At 38.8% G+C, this 17260-nt stretch overlaps 1 protein-coding gene across 2 annotated transcripts in view; it reads right to left on the reverse strand.

Moving 5' to 3' along the window:
* Nucleotides 1–17260, reverse strand: part of PLCE1 (phospholipase C epsilon 1) — a 267265-nt gene that overhangs the window by 55607 nt on the left and 194398 nt on the right. For both annotated transcript variants that reach the window (XM_011361541.2, XM_023531430.1), the window contains exons 8-16: nucleotides 12618–12800; nucleotides 11070–11187; nucleotides 10321–10474; nucleotides 7587–7709; nucleotides 7365–7501; nucleotides 5275–5513; nucleotides 3686–3747; nucleotides 3438–3603; nucleotides 445–552 (exon numbers count right to left, since the gene is read on the reverse strand). In XM_011361541.2, coding sequence (XP_011359843.1) covers nucleotides 445–552; nucleotides 3438–3603; nucleotides 3686–3747; nucleotides 5275–5513; nucleotides 7365–7501; nucleotides 7587–7709; nucleotides 10321–10474; nucleotides 11070–11187; nucleotides 12618–12800 — 1290 coding nt within the window. The remainder of the gene's footprint in view (nucleotides 1–444; nucleotides 553–3437; nucleotides 3604–3685; nucleotides 3748–5274; nucleotides 5514–7364; nucleotides 7502–7586; nucleotides 7710–10320; nucleotides 10475–11069; nucleotides 11188–12617; nucleotides 12801–17260) is intronic.

The following is a 17260-nucleotide window of genomic DNA, read 5'->3' on the forward strand; positions in this document are numbered from 1 at the left end:
GGAACCAATTCTCATTACTTTATAATGTTAATTATCTAATCATCTCTTAACACATGATGTTGGCCTTTGTCAAGGGGATACCAAGACAAATGATCTAGCAAGAGAATAGGCGCTGCCTTTTATATATCATCCTATGATATAAAATTTGCATCAACAGTATTACCTGAAAACTAATTTAAGGTAATGGTTACTAAACTTCGGTTGAATGACAATCTGAGAGTTCTAGATCAACTCCCAGAAAAAACAAATATGCCTGTACACCCTATGCAACACTGTAAACAATTTTGGGAACTCTTCAGAACTAGGATAACAAGTTCCCCCTACCCCCACCTAAGGTATAATTTGGTAGAGTCACTGATTTAAATGACAAATAAAGATAATGACTCTTTGTGGTTTGATTTAAAGAAAGTTATTACCTTGGAAGGGAGGTAAAGAAAGTATTACCTTGAAGGGGATCTTGGTTGTCAGTGTGTGTCCATGGTAAATGATGGGCATCCCATCATCTCCATCCCAGCAGTCCAACTCTACGCTCCTGCAGCCTTGCAAGAGAACCTGTGTGATCAGTGAAGGAATCCACTCCGATGAGCAAATGGAGATAAAGCCTTAAACCCAGCATGTGATTCTACATATCAGTGTTCAAATTGAGGACTAAAGCCAAGAACATAAGATCTAAATATGTATTGCATTTTGGCCAAAGGCCACAATTAATCAGGGGTGGGGTAGGGGTAGAACAGATTAAGATGGAAAGAGTGCTTACCAGAGCTTAATATCACTGGAAAGTAAAATTTGATAGCAAAAATATTTGACCATTTTCCCAGCAACTTTGGTTCCTCAGGGGACTTATATGTACATGGTACATGCTAAAATGAGAGAGCCAGGCCAGTGCTCTATCTGGGCAGATGTCAGTGGAGGTGATGCCATAGACCAAGGGGAATGAGGCCACTGATTCCTTAATTGTCCAAACATTAAATGAAACCAATCAGGATAAAATCTCCTCCAGATTTAGATCAAAATTCTGCCACTTGCCACTGGCTAAAACATTTGCTATGAACATGTAACATGAAAGAAGAGTAGAAGCAAGTAATTTATCAAAGATCTGCCTTGCTGTCTAATCTTAAAATGCTATGTAGAGCAGAGATGGCAAGTAATTATGAACTCGCCTCTCCCACACCCTTAGCAGATATCAGTAATCAATCACAGTGTACTTGTTCCCTAAGCTTTGATAAGTTATTTCCCAACTTCTTCAGCAAAGTGCTCCAGGAAACTACCAAGGAATCAGATGAGATGATACCTATTTGCTATCCTGGATCTACAGTTGGAAGCAGAGCTCCTGACACACTTGCCTGAGTTGTAGCTCTGTAACTTTGCTTGAAGCCTCTTTCTCCATTGAATCTATCTGAAGACTATCTTAAAAGATTACCATAAAAGATTACCATGTATTGAAAGGGTAACCCAAAGCAAGATATATCTGTGGAGGGCCAATCGTATCAAGAGGAAGATATATCTGTGAATGGGCCAATCCACTGATTTAAGAAGCCATGTAACTATTACTCTGTGACAGTAATTCAATACTGGGGGCCAGCGGCCACAAGAGTTGCTACAACAAAACTCGGATAGTGGAATCCCTCTTCTTCTAGTATTGTTGTATGAAATACTTGCTATATTCTTCCCATTGCCCAGTAAGCAGTACTCAGTGCTCCTGGATGACCAGTCTTCCCAGGTAAAACTGATTCTGTGACCTAGAATCCTAAAGCTATCAGCCCCTTCCAGCAGATAGAGCTTCTAGAGGTATGTTGCTTTGGGCTGAAAATTGTGTAATGTGACAGCTGCTTCATCTCTGTAGCGAGCCTGCCACACTGGGAAGATCATTCACCAATTGGCAGCAGATGAGATGGTTTTTCAGCGTGAACAGACTAAAGATCTTAATCAAAGTCTGCATGACCTTAAGGCTTCCATATATGGATAGAAAAGGAAAACCACAGCTAAAAATTCCAGATGAGAACAGGGCTTTTTCTCTTTTCTTTTGCTCCATAGAGTAATGTTAGGAGGTAATTAGACAGGCTGAGGGAGAGAGGTGAGTGGTAAGAAATAAAATTAAAGAGACAGTCATACTGGGTTTAATCACGTCTGTGAGTCTATCTGAGCACTTCTTTTTGCTTATTCAAAAACTGTGACAATCTCTACTTGTGTAATATTAAGAAGTTAAAACAAAAACTCTGAAGTAGAAATAAAAATTAGAGGACACTGGTTGTTGTTTATTTTCTTGAGAGAAATTCTCTCTCTCTCTCTCCCCCTCCCTCCCTCCACCACCCGCTCCATTTTTCTTCCCTAGAACAATGGGTTTCAAACTTTTTAAACTTTGGAATCTGTGCAAAAGCAGGGCCAATACATAAAGCACATAAAAGAGCAGGACTTCAGCTGCAGTGGCAACAGGTTATGAGACCCTTTTCACTCTAAGGCATGCTTATCTCACTGTCAGAAGATGAGCACTCCTATTTTGAAAATCATTCTCTAAGGACAGCTTTATTTCATAATAAAAGTATATTAGATTTTAGAATTTAAAACATATTTTATACTAGATAAACTTTGGGACAGAAGTAAGACCCATGCTTTAAGGAATATATAGACTAATTTGGAGAACAAAGGAACCTCAAGTCTGCTAGATTTGTATAAGCAATACGATTATAATTTTCACACTTGGAACCCTGCCCCTCGACCCCTCCCATCACACACTTAGCTCCTTCCTGATTATCTTGTCTTGTCAGAGTTCAGAAACAGACAGCATAGACTAGGGAGATGCAGAGAATATAGCAGAGAGGCAACTGACACACAGGTCATTGAGAGTTGGATGTTTAGGTCGAAAGGATGTGTTTTTTCTTGTCCAGAGACCTACTGAGTTCCCCAGGACATCCCCAGGAATTAAGTTACAGGGGCAGTGTGCCTACAGTCTGTGCGGACTTTTTTTTCTTAAGTTGGTTACTATAGGGATGGATTGATTACCTAACAACTGCAAAGCAAAACAAACGATACTTTGGGAATAACTTCACAGAAAGCTGCATTTTCTACTATGCTTTCTCATCACAATATATTGATTTATTTAGCATTTAGGGAAATGATTAGATATTTTCCCATGGGAAAATCTAATTTTAGTAGGAATAAGTCAGACTAACTAGGATCTAAAAGCTATGAGTCTCAAGCAAATACTTTTTTTTTTGGTTGCCCAGAATAAAGGTTAAGCATAGATAGGAAGGAAAAAAACAAAAAGAAGTAAAGAAAACAACTGTACATAAGGCAGCCCACACATCACGTTTCCTCACATTTCACATGTAGTAGGTTCATAAGTTCTTCACAGGAGTCTGGGGTCAGGTTTTTGTGACTTTGGGGGTTATGTAAATAAGGCTTAATGAAAACCACATTCGAAATGGAATTCTCAGTACCTGGCTGTAGAGTTCTACTGAGGATTCGCCTTTGAGCTGATGGCCTGTGAGGTAGGTATTGTGTGAAGATTCAATGTAATAGTAGGAGAGGGGCAGCTGCAATTCTCTAACGTTCTCCTGTGATTCATCATTTTTCGAGGCAAAGTTATCTTTATCCATCAGAAACCTAGAGGAAACAAATTTTCTTAGGACTGTGTTGGAAGAATATATACTCTTAAGTGATGGGCAAAAGATATTTTAAAAGTTACCTTGCAAATCCTTCAAATGACATTAGGCCTTGATGACACATACTAATGCTGGGCTCAAACTTCTGCCAGGGATACAAAAAGAGTGTTATTTAGGTAAAAGAAACTAAGGGGAGAAAAACCACCACATCATTTTTTATAGCTGTTCTGTTTTCATCAGGAAATGTCTAAACCAAATATTTGAACTTATTTAGTTATGTAGTGGTAAGAAGGAGTTTTTTAGTCCAAAAGAAAATATTTATTATAAGTGAGTTTATTATATGAAGCATATTTATTTAAGAGAAAAAAGGAGAGCAAGAGAAAAGAATAAGGCTGATTTATATGAAAACAAATTATATCAGTTTATCCAGGTGAAAATGGGGATATTAATAGCAGCTACCACAGAGTTGGCGAAATGAGATTATTCTCATAGAACATTTAGTATAGTGCTTGTACTCAGTAATATTATATGGTACACTCAGCATGTGAAAATAATCTTACATTTTAAACATTTTCAGTGATCAAATCCAATTGCTGGAGAGCTAATCCACTGAATACCAATCAATTGACAAGGGAGATTGAAAACAGACTAATTCTGCTGCATGTGATAGCCACAATGAACTGTCTCACCCCACTATCTCCTGCTGCCCTCTAGTTGAAGCCATCACCGCATCTTCCCTGGATTACTGTCAAAGCTTCCTACCAGTCTTTCTGCTTCCACTCCTTCCCTAGCAGTTTATTCTCTGGTGAGCCCATGGCGATCTCTTACAAACATGAATCAAATCATATTACTCCCTTGTTCAAAAATTTCCATTAGCTCCCATTTCTCATGGGCTAAAGTCAAACTCTGTACCACGGCCTAAAATGCCTAGATGGTTCGGCCTCTGCTTACCTGTCTGAAAACAGGTCGACCGTTGTCCCTCTAGCTTATGTGGCTACCATTACACAGTCTTTTTTCCCTCATAAACCCTGACCTCGCTCCTGCCTCAGACTTTGAGCTTCCCGTTTCCTGTCTGAAATGTTCTTTCCCCAGACCTTCAATGCCTTTATGCATTCAGCCCAGGTGTCACCTCCTCAGAGTGGCTTCTGCTTAGTCTTCTTAGTTCTCCCGCACCACTCCATCCCCCTACTCTGCTCAATATTTTTTCAGAACCCATTATTACCTGAAATTACATTATATCTTTATTTGTTTACTGTCTGCCTCACACACCCAAATGTAAGCTGCGTTGAGGGCCAGAACTTGATCTGATTTACTACTATATTCTCAGGTCCTGGAACAGAGCCAGGCCCATAGTAGGAGCTAACAAATATTTGTTATATGATTAGAGAAGTTGTAAACCAGACTACTAATTCTATTGCATGTGCTAGAACAATGAGAAGGAATCATGTACTGATTTCTTATAACAGTCACTGAATAAGGGAAGGCTTAAGACCTATGTTAATTATATATTCAAGAAGTACACATATATCATGGATATTCTGGAAAAACCCTCTATTTCTGCCCCAGGCTTAGAGTCTGTGGAAAGAAGTATAGAAAAAATAAATATTCAGTAGAAAGAATTAGAATGGTCAGAGGCTTTACACATATGTGTGCACAGGAAACAGGTACATACCTGGATGATGCTGAGGGTTTCATCGTAAGTACAGTGTTCTCCTTGGCAATTCACTAGAAAGTCATTGAGCTGGAGTATTCCAACCCCAAATACACCCAGGGATGTGCTCTCGACCCCAGTACCATTCGTCACGATACTTGCAGCAGCAATGGCATCAGAGATCTGCCTCTGGTTGTCTGACAGTTGCTGTTTACTTTTAATGAACAACCCCAAATCCGAGACATTTCTGGTTAACAAATCTGAAACAGAACCATCCAAAGAACATGAACAAGCTAGCCAGTATCTTCCACAAAGTTCATTTTAGAGATAATGGTGTTGTGGCATTAGTAAGCTAGAGAAACTCTTCACTAATCTGTCTAAACAAGCCACCAAATTTAGTGTTTATTCCTGGCTTCACATAGTAGAAGGAATAAAAAAATGAATAAATGAATAAATAAAAGAAACTATGAGAAATTGATGACCTTTAAAGCCCATGAGCGTAGGTATTAGATGGGAACTAAATGTACATTTAATTGGGGATTTTAGGCTAAATTTGGACTTTGGTTTTTGAGAATAACTACAACATTTTTATGTTTGCAAAGACAGAAGATGTACCCCTAAAATTAGTTTTTCTGTACTTTAAAAGTATAACTTTAAACATTTGTGTGCAGGTTTCTGCGTGAACATAAGTTTTCAATTCATTTGAGTAAATATCAAGGAATGCAGTTGCTGGATCATATGGCAAAAGTATGTTTAGTTTTGTAAGAAACTGCCAGACTCTCTTCCGAAGTGGCTAGACCATTTTATATTCTTATCAGCAGTGTTCCAGTTGCTCCGCACTGGCACCGGCTTTGGTATGACCGGTCATTTAAATTCTAGCCACTTTGTAAGATACTCTAGCAGTTTCATACGGAGCTAAACAGAGACTTATCATATGATCCAGCAATTGTGTTCCTAGGTGTTTACCCATGAGTTGAAAACTTATGCTCATGCTAAAACCTACAAATATTTACAGCAGCTTTATTACAAAACCCTGGAAACTACCAAGATGTCCTTCCATAGGTGAATTGATAAACTGTTTACATACATCCATACAATGGAATGCTATTCAGCTATGAAAAGAAATGAGGTATCAAGCCATGAAAAGACATGGAGGAATCTTAAATCTATATTGCTAAGTGAAAAAAGCCAACCTGAAAAGGCTACATACTGTATGATTCCAACTATATGACATCCTGGAAAGGGCAATACTATTGAGACAATAAGAAGATCAAGAGTCACCAGGGGTTCCGAAGGAGGGTGGGAAGAATGAAAAGGTGGAGCACAGGGAAATTTTAGGATAGTGAGACTCCTCTATATAATACTGTAATGGTGGATACATGTCATTATACTTATGTCAAAGCCCATAGGATGTATGATCCATAATTATGCATGTTTTATGACTAAAGTTGAAAAAGGTTAATATTTTTAGCTTAAGGACAATACAGGTTTTAAATAATTGAAAAGCAAATACATGAAAGAGGTCAGCTTTTTTGTTTTTGTTTTTTTCCTGTGTTTACAGTTTCCAGCAAGAACAGAAGATAAAAATAATAGGCTTTAAAATGCATGGATGGTGGTGGTAATGGTGGTGGTGACGAGTGGGACAGAAGAACCAGACATTCTGGTTTACATGTTAGGAAAAATGTCCTGGATGCTCAGAGTATTTTCCTGGGGTCACCAAAATTCTCCTTGTTAAAGGGCAGAGAACTCCCACTGTGGGGTGCAGCACGCATGGCCTGTAGGCAGGGAGGAGACTGGCGGTTCACAGCTAGTATGCACCACACACCCAGTGGACATTTGGAAATGGAAATAGACGGGAAAGGGTTTTGGGCTGTCAGAATGACTGGAGGTCTCTGTTGGTTAACGTCCTGGAATACATGGATGGACCTCCAAATGATTAATTTTCTTGTTCTGAATGCCAACGACACCTTGAAATAACTGTCTACACATTTCACCATGTTCCAGGTAGCAGCACACCATGTAGGACAGGTTGAAGGTTTGTATGATTGAATCTCTAACCTTGTTTTTTGATAAAAAGGTCTCAAAGGGAAAGATTAAATTGTTCCACAAACCTAGGTCAGGCTGAAGACCACTGGTGTTTTCATCAATGGTTAGATTGGTGTAGAGTGGGGCCGACTCAGAGCCCGCTCGGTTGCAGGGCACGGCATAGAGGTCAAAGAGATCCTTGAGGTCCTTTCTGCTCCTTACACTGGGCGAGGGATGAAAAGATCTCGCATTTAGTACTGTTATTAAAATGTGGGGCTGACAAAGGGTAAGAAGAAGTCATGTCATACCTGAATGATTTGAACAGCTCAACAAATTCAACAAAACTCATGTTACTGTCTGAAACCATGAAACTCTGAAAGCCTTTCATTCCTCCTTTGATCCGCCCATGCCAGCTGCTGCTGCTCCAAGCACTGCAACAAAGATATGGCCTTAATGGGCAAAATCAGAGCCAATTTTGTCATTCAGCCCCAACAGGCATTCTCTGATTAGCAATATGAGCAAAAAGATGTATTGCAAATGATTTAAGGTGGAAACTATTTTCCACACTCTCTTTATTTCTTTCAAAATTAATCTATATTATGTGAGAAGAAAGAAATTATACATTGAAAGCACTTCATGTTTACAGCCTATTTAATGAGGGCACAAGACTGAGGTTAAAATGCCTGTACTAATCAAAACAGTTCTTTGAAACCACAGGTCAATGAGGAAAAAAGGTAAAGTGTTTTTGAAGAAAAGTCATTTTAAAAAAGAGCCCCAAATTACTCAATCCTAACCTATGGGAAGTTATGCATATTCTTTCCTATATTCTGAATTATAGAAACACACTTAAGAAGAAAGTCTTGAATGTATCACTGTCTTCTTTTTCCTTTTTTAACTAGTTCTGAGATGAAAACAGAGAAAAGCTTTCAATGCTAATGGAAAATGTGAGTCAGAAAAATGTTAGAATGGAAAGAAGCCAACTCTGCCTCGGATTATGTTTGCACCTGCCAAGGCTGTATCTATTCAATATAAAAGTATCAGTCAACCAGATCGAAAATTCAGCCTGGCTGTTTCACAACATTTTTTTATTTTTTACACTAGTTCCCTGTTAGAATAGTATGAGAAATGTTTTGGCGGGTTTTTAGTCAAATCAATGAACGGAATCTTTTTTTCTTTCATTTTTTTGTTTTTGTTTTTTATTTTTCACATTAGAAATGTTTCAAATATATAAGAAAGTAGGAGAACATTGTAACGAATAGCCTGTTTACCCTCAATCCTGCTATTTATTCATGGAAGATTATTTTGTGTTGACATCTGAAGGTCATCTCCATTAAAGAAAGAGTATTACGAAAGGACAGATTTCTATACTGTGTAGGCACAGGTTGTTGATCCTCCTCGTGGTGTGGGACACAGAGGGTAGAGGTTCAGGAAGAGGGAAAAGCTCAGATAAAGTGGCCTATCATGTGCATTTAAATAAGTATTCCTTGTCTTCCTTCCTTCTACTTCCGGGTTCAGCCATTGTCTGTAGGCGCTTCTGACTTCAGGGAACTCTACTCGTCCACTCTTTCCCTCCTAAGGCTCAGTCTCGCTTTCCCCTTGAACAGCATTCGGGATGGTTTTTCTCTTCCTGCCCTGTCTTTTCTTTCTGAGAATACTGGGCTCTGGCCCCTGTCCTCTTGTGGGGCTCTGTGATCTTGCATCAGACACATTACTTTCTCTACTTCCCCCTCTCTGAAATGATTTTCCTCCCTCATTCTGTCCTTCCTTTTCCTGCTCATGAGTGACTGAAATAAAGGGAAAGTCTATTCAATCCTAGTTACCTGGCTATTTTATTTACCTGGGAAACTGTATAAGCTGAAATATAATGTAAAGAAATCTGATTCTTTGTAGCTTTTAATTGTGTCACACACCTAAACTTACAGAGAAATTGCAAATGTGATGCAAAGAATTCCCATGCACCCTTGACTCGGTTTCACCAAGTATAGAAATTTGAATGTATAAAGGATAAATTATGTTCATTATTCTCACTGTGAATGAATGTTTCCCTTTAAAAGATAATTTCCTGTAGGGTTCTTAGAGAGAGAGAGAGAGAGAGACAGATAGACAGACAGACAGACAGACGATGTGTGTAATTAATGTCTCTAAAGCTAATGCCTGCACAGAACCATTTCCTCCTCCCACTCCTCTGATAAAGTAGTGTGCCTGCTTTATTTTGGCTCTGTCTGTAACCTCTGCCTTTATTAAACGTTAGTGTGGGGTTCAGAGAGATGGTGTGGCATTCTGATTCTTTTGGAAGGCTTTCGTTTTAATACTATTTTTTCTGAGAGGGTAGATGCTGTTTTAAATCTGTAATTTGCATGGACCTTATAAAATAATTTACTGTAACACCAGCTTTAGAATTATCTAAACATATCTAACTTGCCGTAATATATTCTAGGCATGTATATTTTATATGTGAGAAGAGCATTAAATATATTTCACCCATAAGCCAAGGGGCAAGGAGCTTACTTTAAAACTCAATTTATTCTTCATGTAGGGCAGTGCTATCCAACAGAACTTTCTGCAGTGATAGAAAAGTTCTGTATCTGCATTGTTCAGTACAGTAGTCACCAGCCACTGTGGCTCTGAGACACTTTTAATGTGATTAGTGAGACTAAGGAACTGAATTTTCAATTTCTTTTCATTTTAACTAATTTAAATTTGAATTTAAATAGCCACCCACCACTCCCAGCCCCTCCGCCTCCCCTGCTAGTGGCTACTATTTTGGATAGTGCAGATTTAGAGAATCGCAACCGGGCTACTCCTGACCTTCGAAAGGTTGCTGTGTCAAATAATTAGGAGCAATTCCAGTAACATGAGAAGAAAAGAGTTTAAAATCAGGAAAATTAGGAGCATTAAAAAATTAGCGGTTTTTCAGTTTTCAAAGTAATTGTTAAATCAAAATTAGAGAGAGTCTTTCCACAGAACACTGGAAGAAGACGCCTTCCTACACCACTTAAATAATGTGGAGCGTCCTTCTGTTTTACCATGTTAAGTCCTCACCTGGACGGGCTCTTGTTTGAAGACAGCACAGGGGAGGACACTGGCCTGATGGGAGATGATGTCCCGGAAGCCAAGTTAGGGGACACAGCCGTGGTCAGGGAGTGGGCTCTTCTGGAAGGGAGAGGGTTAGGCAGGCTTGAGATGGCATTTGCCTCTGTGAAAACGACAGACAGAAAACAGACAATGATTTCAATTATACTTTCCCTCAGAGAGCAAATAAAACCAAGATGCTTCTGAACATCTGAGCAAATCAATCTATGCAGATAATTTCTATACATGAAGCATCAAAGTATTCTGATGAATGGACGCATCTGGTGGGTTATCAACCCTAGTTACACATTAGAATCATCTGGGAGCTTAACAAGTATACAGCTGTCCAGTCCCAGCCAGACAGCATCTGAGTCTTTTGGGCAGGGGTGTGGCCAGGGGGATCCAGATTATTTTTTTAAAAGCTCTAATATCCAGCTTGGGTTGAGAATCACTGGTCTAATCCATCAAATTATATCTTGTATGGCTAATATTCCCTGCCAATAATGGCAAGTTAATTAATGAGAATTTTCTACCAAGTATACTGTGCTTTCAGAAATACCTCTTGGGTTCCATCATCTAGCCAAAAACAAAGGTAAATATATTAAACAGATAAAACGTTTTGTGAAGAACGCCCACCATACTTAAATCACAAATTGAAACCAAATGCCATATTTTTTCCCATCAAAACACCAGTCTCAGCTGTGAAAATGCTGCTTTACCTGATTCTTCTTGTTCGTTAGCATCCTGAGGATCAGAGCCACTCCGGCTCCGACACTCTCTGTGCATTTTGGCCTTTCGGGTGGCCATCTCGTCGTCGGTTGCCTCTCCACTCTCACCCTGGGAACACAAAACTCACGATGTTTCTCATTCTGTATTTCTCTCCCACCACTGCATTAGTTCACACAGGTCCCTATTTTTTGACTGACCTGCCTTCAATGCTGCTTCCCCCTGGTGAAGCCAGTAAAGACCTACGTGAAGGCTGACAAAGTATTTTCATGTAATATTATCCCATTTGTTCTTCACTATAAAGCAGCACTCCTCAGGTGAGGGGGCAGACAAGAGGAGGTATCCAACCCCTGGGGACTCCGTGTACAGACAGAATTATAAAGTAGATAAAGTTCGACTTAGGTATCAACGGCCTCCCATATACAAAGAGTAAGACCTTTTCTAGATAACCATGGAGAAAATATATTATCACGTTATAGTGATAATATATAATGAGATATGTAACATAGAGATAAGTATGTATATTTACTGTGATGAAAACATACCAAAATTTACCATCTTAACCATTTTTAAGTGTGCTGCAGAGTAGTGCTAACTATATTATTGTGCAACAGATCTCCAGAACTTTCTCATCCTGTAAAACTAAAACTCTATACCTATTGAAAGACTCCCCCTCTTCCCTTCCCCACCAGGCTCTGACAAACACCATTCTACTTTCTAGGAGTCTGACCACTCTAGGTACCTCATGTAAGTGAAATCATGCAGTATTTGTCTTTTTGTGACTGGCTTATTTCACTTAGGATAATGCCCTCAAGATTTATCCATGTTGTAGCATATGACAGTATTTCCTCCTTTTTTAAGGTTGGATAATATTTCATTGTATGTACATACCACATTAAAAAAATCCTTCATCTGTGGATGGATATTTAGCTTGCTTCTAGTGATAATATATTATAAATTGCTTTCTACAACTAGCAGCTTGGCCCTCTAAGACTTTCATAATCTGATCCCTGTTCCTTTCTAGCCTTTCCTTGCTTACTATAGAGCCCTTGCTCCAGCTTGGAAAAAGAACTCAGAACTACATATGCTTCCCTGAACAAGCCAAATCTTTCATGTCTCTCTGCCGCCTCATCTACTAGGGATACTTTTCCCTGTGTTGACTGTTTGGTAAACTACACATCCGTCAAGATCCATCTGTCAATTTCTCTGTGAAGTCTACCCTGCCAGTCTCAGCTCTGTATCTTCCTTCTCTCTGCTCCCACAGCACTCTGCAGATGGCTTGTCAATGACTGATTTAGTTCTTACTGTTCATTAACACATCTGTGCCCCTTTGTGGACCCTGACTTTTTTCTGGTGTTGACTCAGTTCCTAGCACTAGGTCTGGCACCCTGGAGGTGCTTGGTAAGCCCTTGTATTTCATTTATTCTAGATCTCATCTTGTCCCAAACCAAATGACCTAAGGTCGTTTACGGTGATGTAGACCATACAATGTTCCCGGGTGATTGGGTCTGATGCTTAATACACAAGTTAAGACACTCTACCCTCATAAGGATTTTCTTCTTTTTCTTGGTGGTGCTTATGCCCAAGGTGTTGTTCCTCTGCATGCTGGGCTTCTCGGCACTCTTTGCTGATATCCCAGGGCTGGGGTTTCGAGTACTCCATCGTCTGCCACCAAACAACTCCACAGCATGAGCCAAAGTTGGGCCTTCATACCGTCCATCCTCCTGTAAAGAACCAGATGCTAAACACACAAGGGAACAGCAAGCAATGGGGAAGTAAATAAATTAACGGCTTCCAGTAAATTCCCGAAGGTGGAAAAGCACAGGCAGCCACCAAAGAATAATGATTTGGCCACCCAAGTGGCCCTGTTTTCTGCTAAGACTCCCCATTGGGGATTTCAGCATGTCCTCTAGACCTGGTCACATCCCTGCTGAGTTCCAGTGATGTGTTTTGATAGGGCTTAACAAAAAAAAATTTTCCCTTTCCAGTTTCAGAGATTATACTCCAGAATTAACACTGTAGAAAAGTTCATTAAGACGTACTTTGCAAATTATGGCTTTGGAGGGCTTCAGGGGTGTATTTGTGTGTGTGTGAATCTATTTAAGTAAATTAAGTTCTATTTATCATTGCATTACTCCAGGTGTATTTTCACCTAGTTTGATGCTTGGGACAGTCTGACTTGAAATACAGAGTATTTGGCATACATGACATTCACCTTGGAGGGCTCTGGGGAGTGCATCAAATAGTTGGGCTGCTGGGCTCTTGAGTGACCGATATCCAGGGATAGAGCCCAGGGACTCAGAACACCATTTATATTATGATGCAGTGAGCAATGAAAACATACTCAAGGGGAGGGTGACTGTTTATAACAGCTGCTTCTTGTAAGGCAACTCCCTGTAAGCAGCAGGGATTTAATTATTGAATTAAATATTAATTGTTCAATTAACAATGATTGATAATTCTCTCTGTAAGTCAGGAAAGCCAATTAATAAAACTACAAAAAGTTGTGTATGAATTAAAGATGATATTGATATTTCATAGGTTTAATAAAAGGGCTCTTTTAAAATTAATTCCCATTTACTGTCTTTATTTTCTGCAAACTTTTCAGGTTAGCTCTCCTTTGCAGTTCTGAAGAAGTGCTTGTAAATAGTTTTTCTTTGTTGTAGATAATATGCAAATAATAATGAGGCTTTGTGTGTGTGCATCTACTCCTTCATCCTAAAGTTCAGTGACTATTTGACTTTATAACTTGAGTTGTGACCTTCCTATTCCTGCATCCTGTTACAGATCCCAGGATGCTAAGCAACTTGGATGCTGGATGTGGGAAACCTTTATGCCTATTAATCATTTCTCTTTTCTCTAACCATGCCCCAATTTTGCTTTATCTCTTTCCCACTGGTTATAGTTTTGGGTCTATCAATCAAGGTGGAACATCCCGGACTAATGGTTGGCACAGAATCCAAATAAGCCAGTCAGAATCTCCCTCTCTGGAAGCTGAATCTTGAATGCAGTTATACAGAGAATGAAAATAGTTGATTATTCCAACTGATGCTGAAGAGAGTCCCTGCTAACGAGTCACTACAACTGACTCCAAAATGGAATAAACATTTCATGACACAATTTCATAAACAGGTTTTAATTACCTTTTTGAATAACATTCTGAATCTGAAATTTTGTAAAAATTTTATCAATGGGTGTTAACTAAAACAGCTTAAAAAATTTAATGCCCCTTTATTAAAATTTAAAATTTCTGCTCTGCAAGAGACACTATCAAGAGAATTAGAAGGCAAGCCTCAGAGTGGGAGAAACTATTTGCAAAAGAAACATCTGATAAAAACTGTTATCCAAAATATACTAAGAAATCTTAAAACTCAATAAGAAAACAAACGACTTGATTTAAAAAATGAGCCAAAGACCTTAACAGACACTTCACCAAAGATACACAGATGGCAAGTAAACACAACACCAAGCGTGAACTCTAAGGTAAACTATGGAATTTGGGTGTTTACGATGTGTCCATGTAGGTTCATCCTTTGTAAAAATGTATTGTTCTGGTGAGTGATGTAGATAATGGGGGAGCCCATGCATGTGTGGGGGTGGGAGGTTGGTGGAAAATCTTTATACCTTCCTCTCAATTTTATCAGATGCCTAAAACTCCTCTAAAAAATAAAATCTTTAATAAAAAAAATTAACAGACCCATTACCAACAACATATAAAAGAATCAGCCTCTACTGCTTTGGTTTTTCTAAATTCAGAACATCCCAACATGGGCCAAGCTTTACTCTTAATGATAATCTTTTAGGGCTGAAAAAGGCAGAATGCCTTTGTTTAATCTTTAAAGGTGGCTTTTTGAGAACGAAATTGTAGTTTGAATCATTCTTTCGTTTTATGCAAAACAATAAATTTGTTTGGGATAGGTGAAGAATGTACGTCTTATTTTTAACTTGGGAGGACCATTGTGAGCAAAGACATATTCTCAGTTATAGAAAAAGTTCATGTGGAAGTTGAAGATTAGGAAATTGATCCCTTAAAACGTATTCATGCACTTTGACCTCTTAGCATACCTTTGTATTTTATATCTTGAAGACTGTTAAACTAATCTAATCCTTTGAATAAGTCCTTCTTTTTTTTCTTGAAGACAGCCAGAATCTGTTTCTATTGCTTACAACCAAAGAAGTTTATCTGATAATCCTATATTTAACCTTCTCAGCTTCTGAGAGATTTTTCCAAATACCTAAGATTATGGGTTCTTAGTTTGTCCATGATAACCTTGAGCCAAAGCTTATGATACTAGTCTTTCTTCCACACTCCACATCGTATTCCTACATGGCTTACTTTCTTTTACTTTCCTATATTCCGAGGCTTCATTACAAGTGTCACGATTTCTTCTTGTCTTTGCTTTATCACCTGTTACTATTTCCATTAGATCAATTTACATATACTAGCATTAAAATACTTATATTTGAATGTAACTTCACATAAGGAACTCTGATATCAGAAAGATTTTCTATATAAGCTCTTTCTAAACTGGGGCTGTTAACAGAAGTTTGGAAGAACAGGACTTTTCATAAATTTCCTTAACTTATATATACATTTAAATAGGTGTTTTTTTTTTTTTTTTTTTGTACCTTAGGACTTCTCAGAGCCTTTTTATAAGTCACCAAGAGGGGCATTTAGCATGATGCCTATTTGATCTTTTGTTCTCCAAATACCAAATTAGCATCTTTTGATGTTCCCTGGGACAGTTTGGGATCTATATGATAAGGAAATGATCAGTTCATTGACCTTTTTCACTTTTTATAAAAAAAGAGAAATCTTGGATGTCTGTTTCTAAGACATGCCACCTGTCTTCGTGAGTGGCTCATGTAGAACAATGTTTTAAGGAAGAACATCACCAATATTTTCAGAAGTGACTGAAGTATATGGAGCAGTTTTGCCTTTACGTTGTAACCCCTTGGTTCCATGCAGGGGTAGTGGGATGCTGGGCTGGGGGGAAAGGAGGAGTGTAACTGTTTGCAGCTAGGTAGGACTGAGTCGGCTCCAGGTCACTTCCTGTGTCTTTGCTCCAGCGTTACTTCTTACCTCTTCTCATCTGCTGTTCATGGTTTCAGCTGGTGCTTCCTTCAGCAAAAACTGAAGGTTGATAGGGCAAATGAGAAACCAAGTACACTTTATCGGTTAGTTCAGTTACTTTATGCTATAAGCTTGGGATGGAAACAAATGGAGCAAATAAATCACATAGGCTTTGTGACAGTAACTGTAATTGAGCTTTGGTTTATGGCCAGGTTGAATGGACTGTCACGATTCTACAATGCTGAGGAATGATCGTAATTAAAAACCAATATTCATAATAGCTCCTAAAGACCTTTCTTCCTAGCAGCTGATTGCATTGAAAGCTCCCTGTGGAGTAGATAGGAAGCAGGTATTTTGGTTTACATTTTAGATGAATTAATAAAACTAGCTTTGTGCTGTGTGCAGCATTAGACTAATTGTGCATATAGGCCTATGTGCTTATTAATTAATTAACCAAGTTAGTTATTCAACATATGATCTTACTCATAAGTATTGCACATACATGTGGGAAGGAGAAAGAAGGAGCATTAAATGTGCCTCTACGAACATCTCAGAGGGGAAAAGGATTTTACCTGTCAGAGATATGTTAGGACTGTGAAAAGTATATGAAGTCAGTCATTTTAGTAATTCAAATCACAGTTCTATTTGTTCTGTGACACTAGTAAAAAAGATCATTTTTTCCCTCCAAAAGATAGACAAGAAATTGAAGACTGCGATACGACTCGTTTGACAATGCTATCAACAGTGTCACCTCGTGGTGGGTGTATGATTCAGTTTCCAGGTGATTTCTGCCCTCCTTCCGCCACAAGCATGACTCTGGTTATGCCTGTGTTTCTTCTCGCCGCCTCATTCAGCCAACCTTAGCTGGGGTGTTACAGTGCCTGATAATTTAGGTTTAATGAGAAACTCACTCAGTTTAAACAGCTGACTGTGAGAAACTGCCTCTTATAGACGCTGCCACTATGAACCTGGTTAGGAAGAACTTCATGTATGAGTTATCCAACATTTGGGAAAGTTTCTCTTAACCTTAGAACGTCTAAAATTAGGCAGCAATACAGAGTCAGTTAAATAACTCTCCGAGAGTCACATAGAATATTGGGTGATATAGCA

The sequence above is a fragment of the Pteropus vampyrus genome, unplaced genomic scaffold (assembly GCF_000151845.1).
Source record: "Pteropus vampyrus isolate Shadow unplaced genomic scaffold, Pvam_2.0 Scaffold68, whole genome shotgun sequence".
In the NCBI taxonomy this organism is placed as follows: Eukaryota; Metazoa; Chordata; class Mammalia; order Chiroptera; family Pteropodidae; genus Pteropus; species Pteropus vampyrus.